The sequence below is a fragment of the Oncorhynchus mykiss genome, chromosome 16 (genome assembly GCF_013265735.2).
Source record: "Oncorhynchus mykiss isolate Arlee chromosome 16, USDA_OmykA_1.1, whole genome shotgun sequence".
Lineage (NCBI taxonomy): Eukaryota > Metazoa > Chordata > Actinopteri > Salmoniformes > Salmonidae > Oncorhynchus > Oncorhynchus mykiss.
In genome coordinates, this window is record NC_048580.1 from 41756182 (window position 1) to 41773495 (window position 17314).

Below are 17314 nucleotides of genomic sequence, written 5' to 3' on the forward strand. Positions count from 1 at the left end.
CTGTTCCAGTCTACAATGGTGTAAGACCAGGTGTTGCTCGTTGTTTTGATCAGTTCCCGTACAACTGTTTGTTGTGTTAGACTTCAAGGCGAACAGGTTATTATGGAAAGTCCAGCAGCTCCTGTTCTGTGCTAACATTAGATGGAAACCGCATGTGCATTCTTTGGAAAATGAGATGAGGGGTTTGAATTAGTCGTGCTAAAATGTCTTGAATTGTTTTTTTTCCTCTTCATCACGCACACTGTGTTCTATTCCTACAACAAAGGTGTTGAATAATGAGGGATGTATGTATTTACGGTGCATTCGAAAGTATTCAGACCTCTTCCCTTTTCAGTACTGACTTACCACTCATGTATTTTGCAAATAAGTAGAAGACGTATTATTGAGTAGAACTTGTAAGGTAGTCATGAATACTAAGTTCTTTTTTTTCATGAGGCTGTGGCAAAATACTGCCATCTGATGGCGACTAGAATCAATTGCATAATAGGAACTACTTAAAATTGATGGTCCTTGAAAATAAATATTAGGGCTTGAAAAAGTAATTGAAAGTCCTTGAATTTGACTTGCCACTGTCTGTGCGAACCCTGTACTGTACCTAAATGTGTTATACAATTGTACTTCCTCAACTTCAAAACAAGCAGAATCTGATTAAATAAATGCCACCTATACTTCTCTGTAGTGCTGATGGTTGAAAACTGCATACAGAGTTATGAATGCTTACCCTTAGGCTATGGCCAGACAGATTTTGTCTCAGAAAATTACAGATTGAGCCAATGTTATTTTTTGTTGTTGTAATTTTTACCCACTTTCTCGATTATGATCTTGTATCATTGCTGCAACTCCCCAATGGGCTCAGGAGAGGCTAAGGTCGAGTCATGCGTCCTCCGAAACATGACCAGCCAAGCCGTGCTTCTAACACCCGCTTGATTAACCCGGAAGCCAGCTGCACCAATGTGTCTGAGGAAACACTGTTCAACTGACGACCATTGTCAGCCTGCAGGCGCCCGGCACCGCCACAAGGAGTCGCTAGAGTGTGAGGAGCCAAGTAAAGCCCCAGCCTGTAGTGATGCTGCAACACTGCCTTAGACTGCTGTGCCACTCGGGAGGCCAGAAGCAAATGGTTTTTCAATGGGAGTCATTTGTTGACAGATGAACAACGGAGATCATTGCCAAACACACACGCAACTCTTCCGGAAATAGTTGGCTAACTTTTGACAAACATTGACAATTGATGAACGCATGTGATTTCATCTGTCTCTGTGTGGCCGGCCGTAAGTTTACTGATGTGCAATTGTACAGTGCTTACCCTTCTGGCCAGGCCCAGGGCGATGTAGCACTTCTCTCCAGCGTCCACTATCTCCACCTCAAAGTAGTGGCAGCGTGTGCTGAGGGGCTGCCTGGCCTGGGCCAGACCCACGTCCAGGATGCTCTTCCCCTTCCCAACGTACTCCAGGAGCTGCTAAAGTGTGTGTGTGGGGGAGGGGAAATAGGGTCAGTATTCAAATACAACATACTGTAGTTTTGACTAAGTTGTCCTTTCGCGAACATGTTGGAGTACTCAAAAGACAGATACACCTAAAGCCGGGCGTACTCTACACGATTTTGGCCCCGATTTAGTTGTCCCAAACGGTAGACAAAATCCACGTTGTTGCCTACTCGGGTCCGCGGCCGTCACCGACGTTAATTTAACGTGAGTGTGTCAGAGACGCAGTCTAAGGTCTACCGATCACATCTTTGAGCCGTCCCAGAGGTCCCGATATTTTCAAACATGTTTGATTTTAAAATCGGCACAAAAATCTGCTATGCTCTTGTAGTGTGAGATGTGCAACGACAAGTTTTGAGAAAGGTGATCAGCAATAGCCAATGAGAGTTTGCCAGAGAAGATGCCAGTGAGATGATGATGTTGCATCGCATCGCCCAGAATGTGTAGACTCTCGAAGCAGGAGCCATGACTACTACTGGTAGCCTATGCATTTGTACTTGCAACCAGTGTCAAATTGTCACAGCTTTGTAGTTCACAAGCAATGCTGTTCAATTAAAAATGTATTGGCTAGATATTTCAACCTCTGCATGGCAAGCATGAATGTTTGAGGCTGGTTTGAGCTACAGCTCGTTCTAGTTACGTTAACAATCTAATCACATCACCTTGTTTTCGCGAGACAGCGTGATATCGAGAACCCTCACGACCAAGTGTTAGGATTTTGGAAGTCGTGTAGTGTACGCCCGACATAAGGAGGAACTCACCAAGTACAGACTAGCAAATGTACTAAATAGGGAATTGGGTTCCATTTTGGGACACAGCCATGCAGTCATACTCCCACTGTAACAGGCACGCCCAGGTTGATCATGCGTAAATAGTCTCGCCAAATATTCCACTGATTGAACATTATAATAACTTCTCCATGGAAGGCTTAACAGATCCTATAGGAAAAACACATTACTAAGCCTCAGAAGAACAGGTTTCTATGGGAAGGGCAAGTAGGTGGGCAGCTAGGCAACCAAGTGCTGCTCCTATTTTTCCATCCAGTGTGTCATAGAGAATAGAGAGACCGAAGGAACGCCTTCAGTTTGAAGTGGAAGAGAAAAGATGACAGACAAAGTGGGGGTGGACTCCTCTAATAAGCCTGTGACAACACCTGGGTGCGTTACGGTAATGGGCCTACAGCGGTTTAGAGTTATACATCAAAAGGAAAGGTTTCCCTCAATTAAATGATGATGAACGTTGCCTGGTTATCCATCCAGTGGAAATAAATAACTTCCTAACTAGGTCTCAGTCAAGAAAATATACTTCTCTTTCAATTATTCTGTGACAGATTGAATGAAGGACCAATCGAGGTACAGTGTTCCTTACAGTACCTGGGCATACTACCTCACACCCAAAATACATACTCCTTACACCAGCAATATCAAGTGAGAAAGGACAAACACAGGCCAGGACCAACTTTGTCAAACTCCACTCTCAAAGTGAAAGCTGTCAACAATATATTCTGGAGTGGCCCCTTGAGACAGCGTTTTCCATCACCATCAACAAAAACACCAAATGATGGAATTTCTTGTAGAAGAATGGTGTCGCATCCCTCCAATAAAGTTCCAGACACTTGTAGAATCTCTGCCAAGGTACATTGAAGCTGTTCTGACTCGTGGTGGCCCAACGCCTTACGACACTGTCGGTGTTACCTTTAATTTGGCAGTTACCTGTATAATACTGCTGAGGACCCAGATGCTACAGTCTGGAAGGGAATCTGCACATTAAAGCTATATTTAAAGTGGACAGGGATCGGGAAAGTTGACCATCTGAAAAATGTGAATTTATTGGCAAATACCTTTAATCTTCCAAGTCACAATCTGGTTATTGCACGTCCTAAAACTCAGACATGAAAGACATATAGTCAGGCATCTGACAAAAACAAAACAAATCTTCCCTTTAAAAGAACACAATTCATTCCATTACTGTCTCTGTCTGGCCAGTTGCAAAAAAAAAAAAAAGGAGTGCCCTGTCTTGTCTTGTCCTCAACTCACAGGCCTGCCCTACATTAATGGGTACCCACTTCTTTACAATCTTGTTTTTTAGACTGTCCTTTCTTGTTCTCTCGCTGCCATCTTATTCTTCTCCTCAACCTCTTCAACTTTCATGCCTGGACAGTAGCTGTTATTTTGAGGGGGAGAGGGAGTTGCAGCGAGTGTGTTGTCACACCTTCCCGCCTCTGTGATGCTGAGTAATGGAGAGAGAGAGAAAGAGAGGTAGAGAGCGAGAGAGAGGTTTTTAATCAGCTCTCCCTCCCAGCAGCTTGGAACATGCTTCAGTGAGAGTGCTGACAGATGCCTGCAGTCATTCTCTCTGCTCTCCCTCTCTCTCACTCTCCATCTCTTGCCTTTCTCCTTCTCTCTCTCTGATCATGGCACCATCCGGGGTGGTGGTGTCAGTGCTGGTGGTAGGGGTAGGTTGTGTGTGTGTGTGTGTGTGTGTGGTTGGGGGGGTATTTCCTGTCACTCCTGGAGGCATTTGGAAGAAACATCGGAGATTAGAGGGCCTCTCCCTCCCAACCAGCCCGCTTGGGCTTGGTACCTGTTTGGCTGCCACTGTGTGCTGCCTGTGTAAAATGTTCTACTGCACCCCGAAATGGCACCATATTCCCTATTTAATGCACTACTTTGACAACGGTCCAGGGCTCTGGTCAAAAGTAGTAACTACACTAAATAGGGAATAGGCAATTCATGAATCAGACGATTACTCACCAGTTGCCTACCAAATTACCTATCCATCAATCATACAGCCAATTTATCCCAAATAAACTAGAAGAGGATCATGGACTATTTACATTGACAAGGCCCACCCTCCCTTTTGTTTTTACACTGCTGCTAGTTTTGTACTATTTCTACTTGATTTAGTAAATATCTTCTAACCTCTTTCTTTAACTGCATTGTTAGTTAAGGGCATTTCACGGTAAGGTTTACACCCGTTTTATTCAGAGCAAGTGACAAATAAAAATGGATTTGACTGACCAAAACACAACCATCATGTTGACACAGACCATTGATAGCCTTATATCAGTAGTGTTGGGTATGGCCAAAAAGCTGGCACGCAGGCAGCGCCGTCTGTGCTGAAGCAATACAGCAGCACCTGAAAGTGTGTAATTGAAACTGAGTCAACCGCAAAATCAAAACACTCCAAAAATAGAAATAATCAATCAATCACTCATTCCCTCACTATCACTTGGTAAATAAACTCACCACAGATGCCAAATTCAGAGGAATGTTTTGAACACACACTGGGGTGAGGCTGTGAAGGTCTGAGAGAGCGGGAGACAGAGAAAGAGAGAGAGGGAGATTATTTTTTCTACTGCACCCAATTAAATCAATCACTCACTCAGGACAACGACTCCAAACTCTGTTTACATTGACTGTGTGTCAGGTGAACTGTAGGTCTACATGGCAGGTGGTGTGGGACATAGAAATATAATGAAGTAGAGCATAGAACGACCGCTGGTCCTCCCATCACAGAGCGTTGACTTGAAAGGAAATTACCATTCTGGTCCTATGTCTATGGCGTGTGAAGATATTGAAGTGATGTGGACAGTGGAGTAGGCCTAGATAAAAGGAGAACCTGCAAGAAGACAGGGATCAAAACACAGCCTTTGCTTGCCACAGTATAGAAAGCAACACTAGCTTCGTAGCCTATGGTGTGGTCTCTTACATCCATCACCTTCCTGTGTTTGACGAGCCAAAGAAAGGCCCACAGAGGGATACTTCTTATTTGAAAAGTTGAAGTAGTGACTTTTAAAGAGTTTTAAAACATTTTCTTGTAAGCCGTCTTCCGGATGTACTCAACACAACAACACCAGACAGTCATGGCCCCACTGCAGATGAAGAGAAACCTTTCATTTGGCTTTGGCTGTACATGTACATTTTAGCAGACACTTACCCAGAACAACTTAAGAGTTAGAGCATTCATCTTAAGATAGCTAGGTGGGACAACCAAATTTCACAGTCATAGTAAGTACATTTCTCCTCAATAAAATAGCTCAGCGAAGTCAGCAAGGGGAAGAAAAAAAAGATGCGAGTGTTAGTTCACTTGTACTTACAGTGGGGCAAAAAAGTATTTAGTCAGCCACGAATTGTGAAAGTTCTCCCACTTAAAAAGATGAGAGAGGCCTGTAATTTTCATCATAGGTACACTTCAACTAAAAATCCAGAAAATCACATTGTAGGATTTTTAATGAATTTATTTGCAAATTATGGTGGAAAATAAGTATTTGGTCACCTACAAACAAGCAAGATTTCTGGCTCTCGCAGACCTGTAACAACTTCTTTAAGAGGCTCCTCTGTCCTCCACTCGTTACCTGTATTAATGGCACCTGTTTGAACTTGTTATCAGTATAAAAGACACCTGTCCACAACCTCAAACAGTCACACTCCAAACTCCACTATGGCCAAGACCAAAGAGCTGTCAAAGGACACCAGAAACAAAATTGTAGACCTGCACCAGGCTGGGAAGACTGAATCTGCAATAGGTAAGCAGCTTGGTTTGAAGAAATCAACTGTGGGAGCAAATATTAGGAAATGGAAGACATACAAGACCACTGATAATCTCCCTCGATCTGGGGCTCCCCACACAAGATCTCACCCCGTGGGGTCAAAATGATCACAAGAACGGTGAGCAAAAATCCCAGAACCACACTGGGGGACCTAGTGAATGACCTGCAGAGAGCTGGGACCAAAGTAACAAAGCCTACCATCAGTAACACACTACGCCGCCAGGGACTCAAATCCTGCAGTGCCAGACGTGTCCCCCTGCTTAAGCCAGTACATGTCCAGGCCCGTCTGAAGTTTGCTAGAGAGCATTTGGATGATCCAGAAGAAGATTGGGAGAATGTCATATGGTCAGATGAAACCAAAATATAACTTTTTGGTAAAAACTCAACTCGTCGTGTTTGGAGGACAAAGAATGCTGAGTTGCATCCATAGAACACCATACCTACTGTGAAGCATGGGGGTGGAAACATCATGCTTTGGGGCTGTTTTTCTGCAAAGGGACCAGGACGACTGATCCGTGTAAAGGAAAGAATGAATGGGGCCATGTATCGTGAGATTTTGAGTGAAAATCTCCTTCCATCAGCAAAGGCATTGAAGATGAAACGTGGCTGGGTCTTTCAGCATGACAATGATCCCAAACACACCGCCCGGGCAACGAGGGAGTGGCTTCGTAAGAAGCATTTCAAGGTCCTGGAGTGGCCTAGCCAGTCTCCAGATCTCAACCCCATAGAAAATCTTTGGAGGGAGTTGAAAGTCCGTGTTGCCCAGCAACAGCCCCAAAACATCACTGCTCTAGAGGAGATCTGCATGGAGGAATGGGCCAAAATACCAGCAAGTGTGTGTGAAAACCTTGTGAAGACTTACAGAAAACGTTTGACCTCTGTCATTGCCAACAAAGGGTATATAACAAAGTATTGAGATAAACATTTGTTATTGACCAAATACTTATTTTCCACCATAATTTGCAAATAAATTCATAAAAAATCCTACAATGTGATTTTCTGGATTTTTTCTTCTAATTTTGTCATAGTTGAAGTGTAGTTGAAGTGTACCTATGATGAAAATTACAGGCCTCTCATCTTTTTAAGTGGGAGAACTTGCACAATTGGTGGCTGACTAAATACTTTTTTGCCCCACTGTATATGATACAACTTTTTTTTGGGGGGGGGGGGGGGGGGGGGGGGCTGTGTCATTGACTCCCATCCCTTTCTGTGTCATCGACTCCCATCCCTTTCATGCAGACTCCTGCATGGTTTCCACTTTCCACCCTAATCTCTTCCTTCTACTTCTGAGTGGAAGTTGAGCCGAGTAACTTTCTTTCAAAAGAAAAGAAGCAGCTGTTACCTAAAAGGTGTTTAGAAAGTCATTATTACACGTTGTGACATAAGTCTCACATAAGTGAGTCAGTGTAAAAATAAAAAATAAATTCTCCCTTAGCAAAAATCTCAGAGTTGGGGCCAGGAATGACCTTGATATAATTATTCAACCGCGCGCACACACACACACACACACACGATGTGATATTAAGACCATAATTGCCTGCAGCAGAAGCTTCTTGCTGCCACCCCCCCCCCCACTGATAATCTCTGGTTAGTTAGCTCCAGGGAGGGGGTGGGGGGCGAGAGAATGTTAGCTACCTCCAATGAAAGAGAGGAGCTTCTAATAGTTTTGTGGTGATAGCTGGGAAACAAATGAACGCAGACCGTTTTATTTCCTCTGCAGAAAAACAGAGCAATGAGACGTCCCTGCTGTTGTTTATCTGGTCACCAGCGTACCAGCATCAAGTCACATTATACTGGCTTGCAAAGTGATGTCTAATTCCTATTGGAATCCAGCACCAAGTGGGGATTCAGTGTCTTTGGAAAGTACTCAGACACCTACACTTTTTCAACATTTTCTTACGTTACAACCTTATTCTAAAATTGATTAAATAAATAATAAATACTCAGCAATCTACATAAAATATACCAGAATGACAGTGAAAAGTTATACATTTGCAAAAATAAATTACAAATAAAAAATTAAAATACCTTATTTGCAATAGTATTCAGATCCTTTGCTATGTGACTCGAAATTGAGCTCAGGCACACACCTGTCTATTTAAGGTCCCACACTTGTCAGAGCACAAACCAAGCCATGAGTTTGAAGGAATCGTCCGTAGAGCTCAGAGACAGGATTGTGTCGAGACACAGATCTGGGATAGGGTACCAAAAATGTTGTGTAACATTGAAGGTCCCCAAGAACAGATGCCTCCATCATTCTTAAATGGATAAAGTTTGGAACCACCAAGACTCTCCCTAGAGCTGGCCACCCGGCCAAACTGAGCAATCAGGGGAGAAGGGACTTGGTCAGAGACTTGACCAAGAACCCGATGGTCACTCTGACAGAGCTCCAGAGTTCCTCTGTGGAGAAGGTTGTCTTTCTGGAAGTTTCTCCAATCTCTGCAGCACTCCACCAAATCAGGCCTTTATGGTAGAGTGGACAGACGGAAGCCACTCCTTAGTAAAAGGCAATTGCCAGCCCGCTTGGACTTTGCCAAAAGGCACCTAAAGACTCTCAGACCATGAGAAACAACATTCTCTGGTCTGATGAAACCATGATTGAACTCTTTGGCCCGAATGCCAAGCGTCACGTCTGGAGGAAACCTGGCACAATCCCTACAGTGAAGCATTATGGTGGCAGCATCACGCCTTGGGGATGTTTTCCAGAGGCAGGCACTGTGAAACTAGTCAGGATCGAGGCAAGATGAATGGAGCAAAGTACAGTGAGATCCTTGATGAAAACCTGTTCCAGAGCGCTCAGGACCTCAGACTGGGGCAAAGGTTAAACTTCCAACAGGATAACGACCCTAAGCACACAGCCAAGACAACGCAGGAGTGGCGGCTTTGGAACAAGTCTCTGAATGCGGCGAAGCTGCCCATACAACCTGACAGAGGAAGAACGGGAGAAACTCTCCAAATACAGGTGTGCCAAGTGTGAGGCGTCATACCCAAGAACATGCAATGCTGTAATCACTGGCAAAAGTGCTTCAACAAAGTACTGAGTAAAGGGTCTGAATACTTATGTAAATATGATATTTAAGTTTTATTTTTTATAAATGAACAAAAATGTATAAAAAAAACTTTTTGTGTTGTCATTATGGGGTATTGTGTGTAGATTAATGAGGGGGGGGCAATACGAATTCTAGCTACTTTTGAACCACACGTTGTGCCCTAGAAACTAATATGTAACACTGTAAATACATTGGTTTATTATACAAGTGAAACATTTTGATACAAATACCGGTCATTGTAATTAAGAAATAATTGTGTTTTACATTGTGTAAAAGCACTATTTTCCTATTGGGATACAATACACTGAAAATGGTACACTGTTTCTTTAAAAACGTCAGGTTTGTGATGACGACCTACAAGAGATCTACCATTCATTCATTGCTATGATCATTGATCTCCTGAAGAAGGTATTCCTTTTCCTTTATTTCTGTGCCCCCAAATGTTTGCATATACTGGTAAAGTTACCAGGTTGTTAGATAGCTAGCCAATGAGGTAACATTACTGAACAAAGTGTAAACAAATGGTTAACGACGTCGCCAGTTTTATGAATGTAAAATGCAGTCACTGTGATCCACAGGGATCATAAGATATAAGATATAAATGTTGCGCCGGTAATATGGGTCAGATCTTTTGACCTGGAAGTAAGACGTTTTTTGCTGTAGTACTCGTTTGTTTCTCTAGGGTAGCAGGAAACAAGGGTAGAGCAAAGCCTTAACATTACAAAAATTATTTTCTGGGAGATTTTGCTACCAAATTAAAACTCCAAGGCGCACAGCAAAATACTCTGTCGTACTTTAGAGCTCCGATGGTACATATTTCTACCCAATGTTTTGGAAATAAGGTACAATCATCACTGCGCTTTGAAATGTAGGTGGAGGAAATGTACCTGTGTGAATTTTTGGCCTACTAGTAACACACCAAATACGACAAGACAAAGACCATGCTGGTCTCCTAGTCAGAGCTCCTCTGTCCAGTATCTGTGTTCTTTTGCTCATCTTAATCATTTCTTTTAATTGGCCAGTCTGTGATATGGATTTTTCTTTGTAACTCTGCCTAGAAGGCCAGCATCCCGGAGTCGGCTCTTCACTGTTGACGTTGAGAATGGTGTTTTGCGGGTACTATTTAATGAAGCTGCCAGTTGAGGATTTGTGAGGCGTCTGCTTCTCAAACTAGATACTCTAATGTACTTGTCCTCTTGCTCAGTTGTGCACCGGGGCCTCCCACTCCTCTTTATATTCTTGTTAGTGCCAGTTTAAGCTGATCTGCGAAGGGAGTAGTATACAGCGTTGTACCAGATCTTCAGTTTCTTGGCAATTTCTCTCATGGAATAGCCTTCATTTTTCAGAACAAGAATAGACTAACGAGTCTCAGAAGAATGTCCTTTGTTTCTGGCCATTTTGAGCCTGTAATCAAACCCACAAATGCTGATGCTCCAGATACTCAACTAGTCTAACGGCCAGTTTTATTGCTTCTTTAAATCAGAACAACAGTTTTCAGCTGTGCTAACATAATTGCAAAGGGGTTTTCTAATGATCAATTCGCCTTTTAAAATGATAAACTTGGATTAGCTAACACAATGTGTCATTGGAACACAGGAGTGATGGTTGCTGATAATGGGCCTCTCTCTGTACACCTATGTATATATTCCATAAACATTTAATTAAAATCAGCCATTTCCAGCAATAGTTATTTACAACATTAACAATGTCTAAACTGTATTTCTGATCAACTTGATGGCATTTTAAAAGTGGACAAAAAAAATTGCTTTTCTTTCAAAAACAATGACTTTCTAAATGATCCCAAAATCTTGAAAGGTAGAATATATTTTGAAAAAGAGCATTGGTGAAATTTCCCTTTAAGTCAAGTAAATGTATTGCAGTTACATTTTTTAAAATTGTTTATTACAAAATCTGTTTCTGCATTTACATTGATTGATTAAGTCAATAAATGTATCTTATGCTACACAAAGATAAAAAACGAATCCTATCCGTTAGTTGGAATTATTGCACCCGTTACTGAAATGGTTGTTCCAGTTTAAATGGTTTAGGTCAGGGATGGGCAACTTTTATGGGGTCGGGGACACAGTCGCTCGAGGGTCTGCGTAAGTACATCCATGCCCACACATGCAGTCATAGCCGGCGTTAGCCTTCTGAGGGTCCTAAGTTAAATTTGGTTCGGGCCCCCCCACCTTGCAAGCAAAACATTTTAGCGGCCCCACTCTTGACAGCGGAGAAAAAGACGACATTTTAGAGTTAATTTCCTGCAATTCTACACATTTTGCCATAGGACGTAGTGAACATTTTGTAGTTTTAAAGCAAGTTCGCTTCAAATCTAAACATTTTTCCATAGGGTGGAGATAAATGTTTGCGGTTTGTAATGTAATATCTGAGTGAGTGACTTGGTTAGCACCCCGGTCAGTTATTCAACCATAATTCCTACAAGTTTAGATATCTGGACAAAAGGATGACCGATTATGATTTTTCAACGCCGATACAGATTGGAGGACCAAAAAAAGATGATACCGATTAAAATCGGCCAATTTTTATTTATTTATTTGTAATAATGACAATTACAACAAAACTGAATGAACACTTATTTTAACTTAATAAAATCAATACATCAATAAAAATCAATTTAGCCTCAAATAAATAATGAAACATGTTCAATTTGGTTTAAATAATGCAAAAACAAAATGTTGGAGAAGTAAAAGTGCAATATGTGCCATGTAAAAAAAAGTTCCTTGCTCAGAACATATGAAAGCTGGTGGTTCCTTTTAACATGACACTTCAATATTCCAAGGTAAGATGTTTTAGGTTGTAGTTATTATAGGAATTATAGGACTATTTCTCTCTATACGATTTGTATTTCATATACCTTTGACTATTGGATGTTCTTATAAGCACTACAGTATTGCCAGTGTAACAGTATAGCTTCCATCCCTCTCCTCGCCGCTACCTGGGCTGGAACCAGGTACACATCAACAACAGCCACACTCGAAGCAGCGTTACCCATGCAGAGCAAGGGGAACAACTACTCCAAGTCTCAGAGCGAGTGACGTTTGAAACGCTATTAGTGCGCACCCCGCTAACTAGCTAGCCATTTCACAACTGTTACACCAGCCATTAGGCTGATAGGCTTGAAGTCATAAACAGCGCTGTGCTTGCGAAGAGCTGCTGGCATAACGCACGAAAGTGCTATTTGAATGAATGCTTACGAGCCTGCTGCTGCCTACCACCGCTCAGTCGGACTGCTCTATCAAATCATAGACTTAACTATAACATAACATGGTCATTAATATGGTCGAATCCGGAAACTATCATCTTGAAAACAAGACGTTTATTCTTTCAGTGAAATACGGAACCGTTCGTGTTTTATCTAACGGGTGGCATCCCTAAGTCTAAATATTCTTGTTACAGTGCACAACCTTCAATGTTATTTACGTAAAATTCTGGCAAATTAGTTCGCAATGAGCCAGGCTGCCCAAACTGTTGCATATACCTGACTCTGCGTGCAAGAGAAGTGACACAATTTCACCTGGTTAATATTGCCTGGGGCGGCAGGGTAGCCTAGTGGTTAGAGCGTTGGACTACTAACCGAAAGGTTGCAAGTTCATATCCCGAGCTGACAAGGTACAAATCTGTCATTCTGCCCCTGAACAGGCAGAATGACACTGTTCCTAGGCTGTCATTGAAAATAAAAACTTGTTCTTAACTGACAAAGGTCAAATTAAAATAAAAACTTTATTTTAGCTAAATATGCAGGTTTTCAAATATTTACTTCTGTGTATTGATTTTAAGAAAGGCATTGGTCGTCCAACGATTGTGCTTTTTTCGCAAATGCGCTTTTGTTAAATCATCCCCCAGCGTTGCATCGATTATATGCAACGCAGGACACGCTAGATAAACTAGTAATATCATCAACCATGTGTAGTTATAACTATTGATTATGATTGAATGATTGTTTTTTATAAGATAAGTTTAATGCTAGCTAGCAACTTACCTTGGCTTACTGCATTCGCGTAACAGGCAGTCTCCTCGTGGAGTGCAATGAGAGGCAGGTGGTTATAGCGTTGGACTAGTTAACTAAGGTTGCACGATTGAATCACCCGAACTGACAAGGTGAAAATCTGTCGTTCTGCCCCTGAACGAGGCAGTTAACCCACCGTTCCTAGGCCATCATTGAAAATAAGTATGTGTTTTTAACTGATTTGCCTAGTTAAAGGTATATATAAAAAATAAAAAATATTATATATATATATATATATATATATTTTTTTTTATTTTATTATTTTTTTTTTTTTTTTAAATCGGCACTCAAAAATACCGATTTCTGATTGTTATGAAAACTTGAAATTGGCCCTAATTAAATTGGCCATTCCGATTAATCGATCGACCTCTAATTTGGACGCTAGACTAACTTAACAATGACATGGGCTAATTGAGTCACTGTCATGAGAAAAACTACTGATGCCGCACAGACCATCTTAAAATTCATGGTGGTCTATGCTGTTTTTTTCCAAAAGGGCTAAAAGAGAATAAATGGAACATACGAGAGAAGAAACATCTCTATGGTCTGTGGTTGCACCTCAAATGGCACTCTATTCCCTATATAGTGCATTACTTTTGATCAGAACCCCGATGACCATCAAAAGTAATGCACTATATAGGAAAAAGTGTGTAGAACAGCTCAACTAACTAATAACTCGGCTAAACTATGATGAACCAGAACCAATATTTTGAATATCATCAAGTCTCACAGTTTTACTTTCAACTGTAGCTGGCTATTTAAATCAACAAAATTCTTCATCTGTCTCACTGTCGTTCGTGTGAGATATCTCTCGCCATCTAGGATATTTTTCAGAAATGATGCAGACTTAAGCGGCAATTTTCAGTGAGACGTCTAGTTAAAGAAGCAGGTTGGCCCGGCCTCGCCTAAACCCCCCACATACAGTATTCATCAGAGCTTCCTTTCAATCTCACAAACACACACTTTCTCACGCTGTTCTGTTCCCATCGTGGAGACAGTCAGAGGACACTCCGGTCGGTGCCACTGCCTGCAGTGTCTGCCTGCCTAGTGGTTCTCAACAGGGGAATTACACAGTTTATGGGAAACTGATGAACTTCAGCAGATCAAACAGTATCATGATGGGATGCATGACAACTGTTCCTCCAAGGAAGGAACCAGGCAACCTTAGAAGGGTGTTAGCTCCTCTAGCAAATGGAAATAACATGACTGGTGGTTCAGATAGAACTCTATGGAGAGGTGCATGTGTTGGCTGGAGACCAGCACAGATGATAGAATATATTCTATGTGCTGCTCAAGTTTAGGTGGGGGAACCCGGAAGGGGCAAGAAGACATGATGATTGTATCTTTCTTAGATTAATTGACACACTAAGAAGAATAACTTGGGATGTAATGCTAGTCAGCCCATTTAAACTTCAGGAGTATGTGTGTGGGTGGGTGTTTATATATATATATATTTTAGGCTTAGGGGTTAGGCTTAGGGGTTAGGGTTATATTTTAGGCTTAGGGGTTAGGTTTAGGGTTATATTTTAGGCTTAGGGGTTAGGTTTAGGGTTATGGTTACAATTAGGGTTAAGGTTAGAGAAAATAGGATTTTGAATGGGAATCAATTGTTTGGTCCCCACAAGGATAGCAAAACAAATGCGGGTGGCAGATAGCCTAACAGTTAAGATGGTTCAAATCCCAGAGCTGGCAAGGTGGGAAGAAAATCTGCCATTCTGCCCTAGAGCAAGGCAGCTAACCCACGACAACAACAACTGCTCCCTGGGTGCCGATGACGTCCGATTAAGGCAGCCCCCGGCACCGCTCTGATTCAGAGGGTTTTGGTTAAATGCGGAAGACACATTTCAGTTGAATGCATTCAGTTGTGCAATTGACTAGGTATCCCCTTTTTCCCCAATGCAGCCCACGGACGATAAGTGTAAAAGTGTCTAGCCAGAACATTATGGGGAATGGGGGGGTACAAACTCAATATATTTTGAAATGAATAAAAACCAAATCGAAAACTATGTAGAAATGAACCTACATTCATATAGTTACTTGACTGTGTCCAGCTCGCTGATAATCACCAAAATGAAAGCTAGAGTCAGGGAGCATAGAAAATGGTGTTATGCAAGACAGTGGCAGCCATGCAGGTGTATGTGCATGCGTGCATGTAAGCGAGGTGTGTGTGTGTGTGTGTGTGTGTGTGTGGGAGAGCTCAGTCATTCCAGCAGCAGACTGAGGTGCTGCCCAGCCCTCTGCAGCACTATGCTGGGGGGGGAGATTAGCTTGGTGGGGACAGCCGCTGCTGTGGCAACAGGGAGAGAGGGATTTGGCTGCTTGCATTTGTATCAAGCAGCACGTACACAGCACAGCCAGCCAAATGCCTCCTCACAAGACCAAACATACAGGACCAAGAGCATGGGGACAGACAATGCAACTTATAACATTACCTAAGTCTTATTTCAATTGGGAGTTTTAGTCTATTAGTCAAAACTGATTTATATGGATTACACAATACGTGTTCTGTCTGTTTTGTGTACCTTCCATTAAAAACCATGACAAAAGGTGTTCAATAAATCAGTAATGATGTAATATTATGACATTAAGGGAATTGAGCAATCCCCTATTCCCGCAAGAATAACAGACAGAGACAGACCAGTCAAAAATGTAGACACACCTACTCATTCAAGGGTTTTTCTTTATTTTTACCATTTTCTACATTGTAGAATAATAGTGAAGACATCAAAACTATGAAATAACCTGATTGTTCAGATTAGAGCTGTCCTCCTGGCCAGGAAGAGTCTTGGTGGTTCCAAACTTCTTCCATTTAAGAATGACGGAGGCCTCTGCTCTTGGGGACCGACAATCCAGCAAAACATTTTTGGTACCCTATCCAAGATCTGTGTCTCGACACAATCCTGTCTCGGAGCTCTACGGACAATTCCTTCGACCTCAAAGTAGAAAATAGTAAAAATTATTTTAAAAACCCTTGAATGAGTAGGTGTCCAAACTTTTGACTGGTACAAACAAACAAACAAACACACACACACACACTAGAGGTCGACCGATTAATTAGGGCCGATTTCAAGTTTTCATAACAGTTGGAAATCTGTATTTTTTGTACCCCGATTTTGCCGATTCTATATTTATTTTTTTACAACTTTATTTAACGAGGCAAGTCAGTTAAGAACACATTCTTATTTTCAATGATGGCCTAGGAACGGTGGGTTAACTACCTTGTTCAGGGGCAGAATGACAGATTTTTACCTTGTCAGATCAGGGATTCAATCTTGCAACCTTACGGTTAATTAGTCCAACGCTCTAACCACCTGCCACATGAGGAGCCTGCCTGTTACGCGAATGCAGTAAGAAGCCACGGTAAGTTGCTAGCTAGCTAGCATTAAACTTATCTTATAAAAAAACAATCAATCATAACCACTAGTTAACTACACATGGTTGATGTGTTATGGTTAATGATGTTACTAGTTTATCTAGCGTGTCCTATATGCAACGGCATATAATCGATGCGGTGCGCATTTGCGAAAAAGGACTGTCGTTGCTCCAACGTGGACCTAACCATAAACATCAATGCCTTTCTTAAAATCAATACACAGAACTAAATATTTTAAAACCTGCATATTTAGCTAAAAGAAAGGTTAGCAAGCAATATTAACCAGGTGAAATTGTGTCACTTCTCTTGTGTTCATTACACGCAGAGTCAGGGTATATGCAAAAGTTTGGGCTGCCTAGCTCATTGCAAACTTATGTCAGAATTTTACGTAACTATGACATAACATTGAAGGTTGTGCAATGTAACAGTAATATTTTGACTTAGGTATGCCATCCGTTATATAAAATACGGAACGGTTACGTATTTCACTGAAAGAATAAACATTTTGTTTTCGAAATTATTGTTTCCGGATTCGACCATATTAATGACCTAAGGCTCGAATTTCTGTGTGTTATTATGTTATAATTAAGTCTATGATTTGATAAAGCAGTCTGACTGAGCGATGGTAGGCACCAGCAGGCTCGTAAACATTCATTCAAACAGCATTTTCGTGCATTTTGCCAGCAGCACTTCACAATGCATCAAGCATTGCGCTGTTTATGACTTCAAGACTATCAACTCCCGAGATGAGGCTGGTGTAACCGATGTGAAATGGCTAGCTAGTTAGCGAGGTTCGCGCTAATAACGTTTCAAACATCACTCGCTCTGA

At 41.7% G+C, this 17314-nt stretch overlaps 2 protein-coding genes across 6 annotated transcripts in view; one reads left to right on the forward strand and one right to left on the reverse strand.

The window, feature by feature from the left end:
- Positions 1-17314, reverse strand: part of spryd3 (SPRY domain containing 3) — an 83393-nt gene that overhangs the window by 24990 nt on the left and 41089 nt on the right. For 3 of the 5 annotated variants that reach the window (XM_021565955.2, XM_036946918.1, XM_036946919.1), the window contains one exon: positions 1307-1459. The exons of 1 other annotated variant lie outside the window; for it this stretch is intronic. In XM_021565955.2, the coding sequence (XP_021421630.1) occupies positions 1307-1459 (153 nt within the window). The remainder of the gene's footprint in view (positions 1-1306; positions 1460-17314) is intronic. One more of the 5 variants, XM_021565956.2, reaches the window with a different exon arrangement.
- Positions 1-17314, forward strand: part of igfbp6b (insulin-like growth factor binding protein 6b) — a 76846-nt gene that overhangs the window by 12447 nt on the left and 47085 nt on the right. The gene's annotated exons all lie outside the window — the stretch shown is intronic.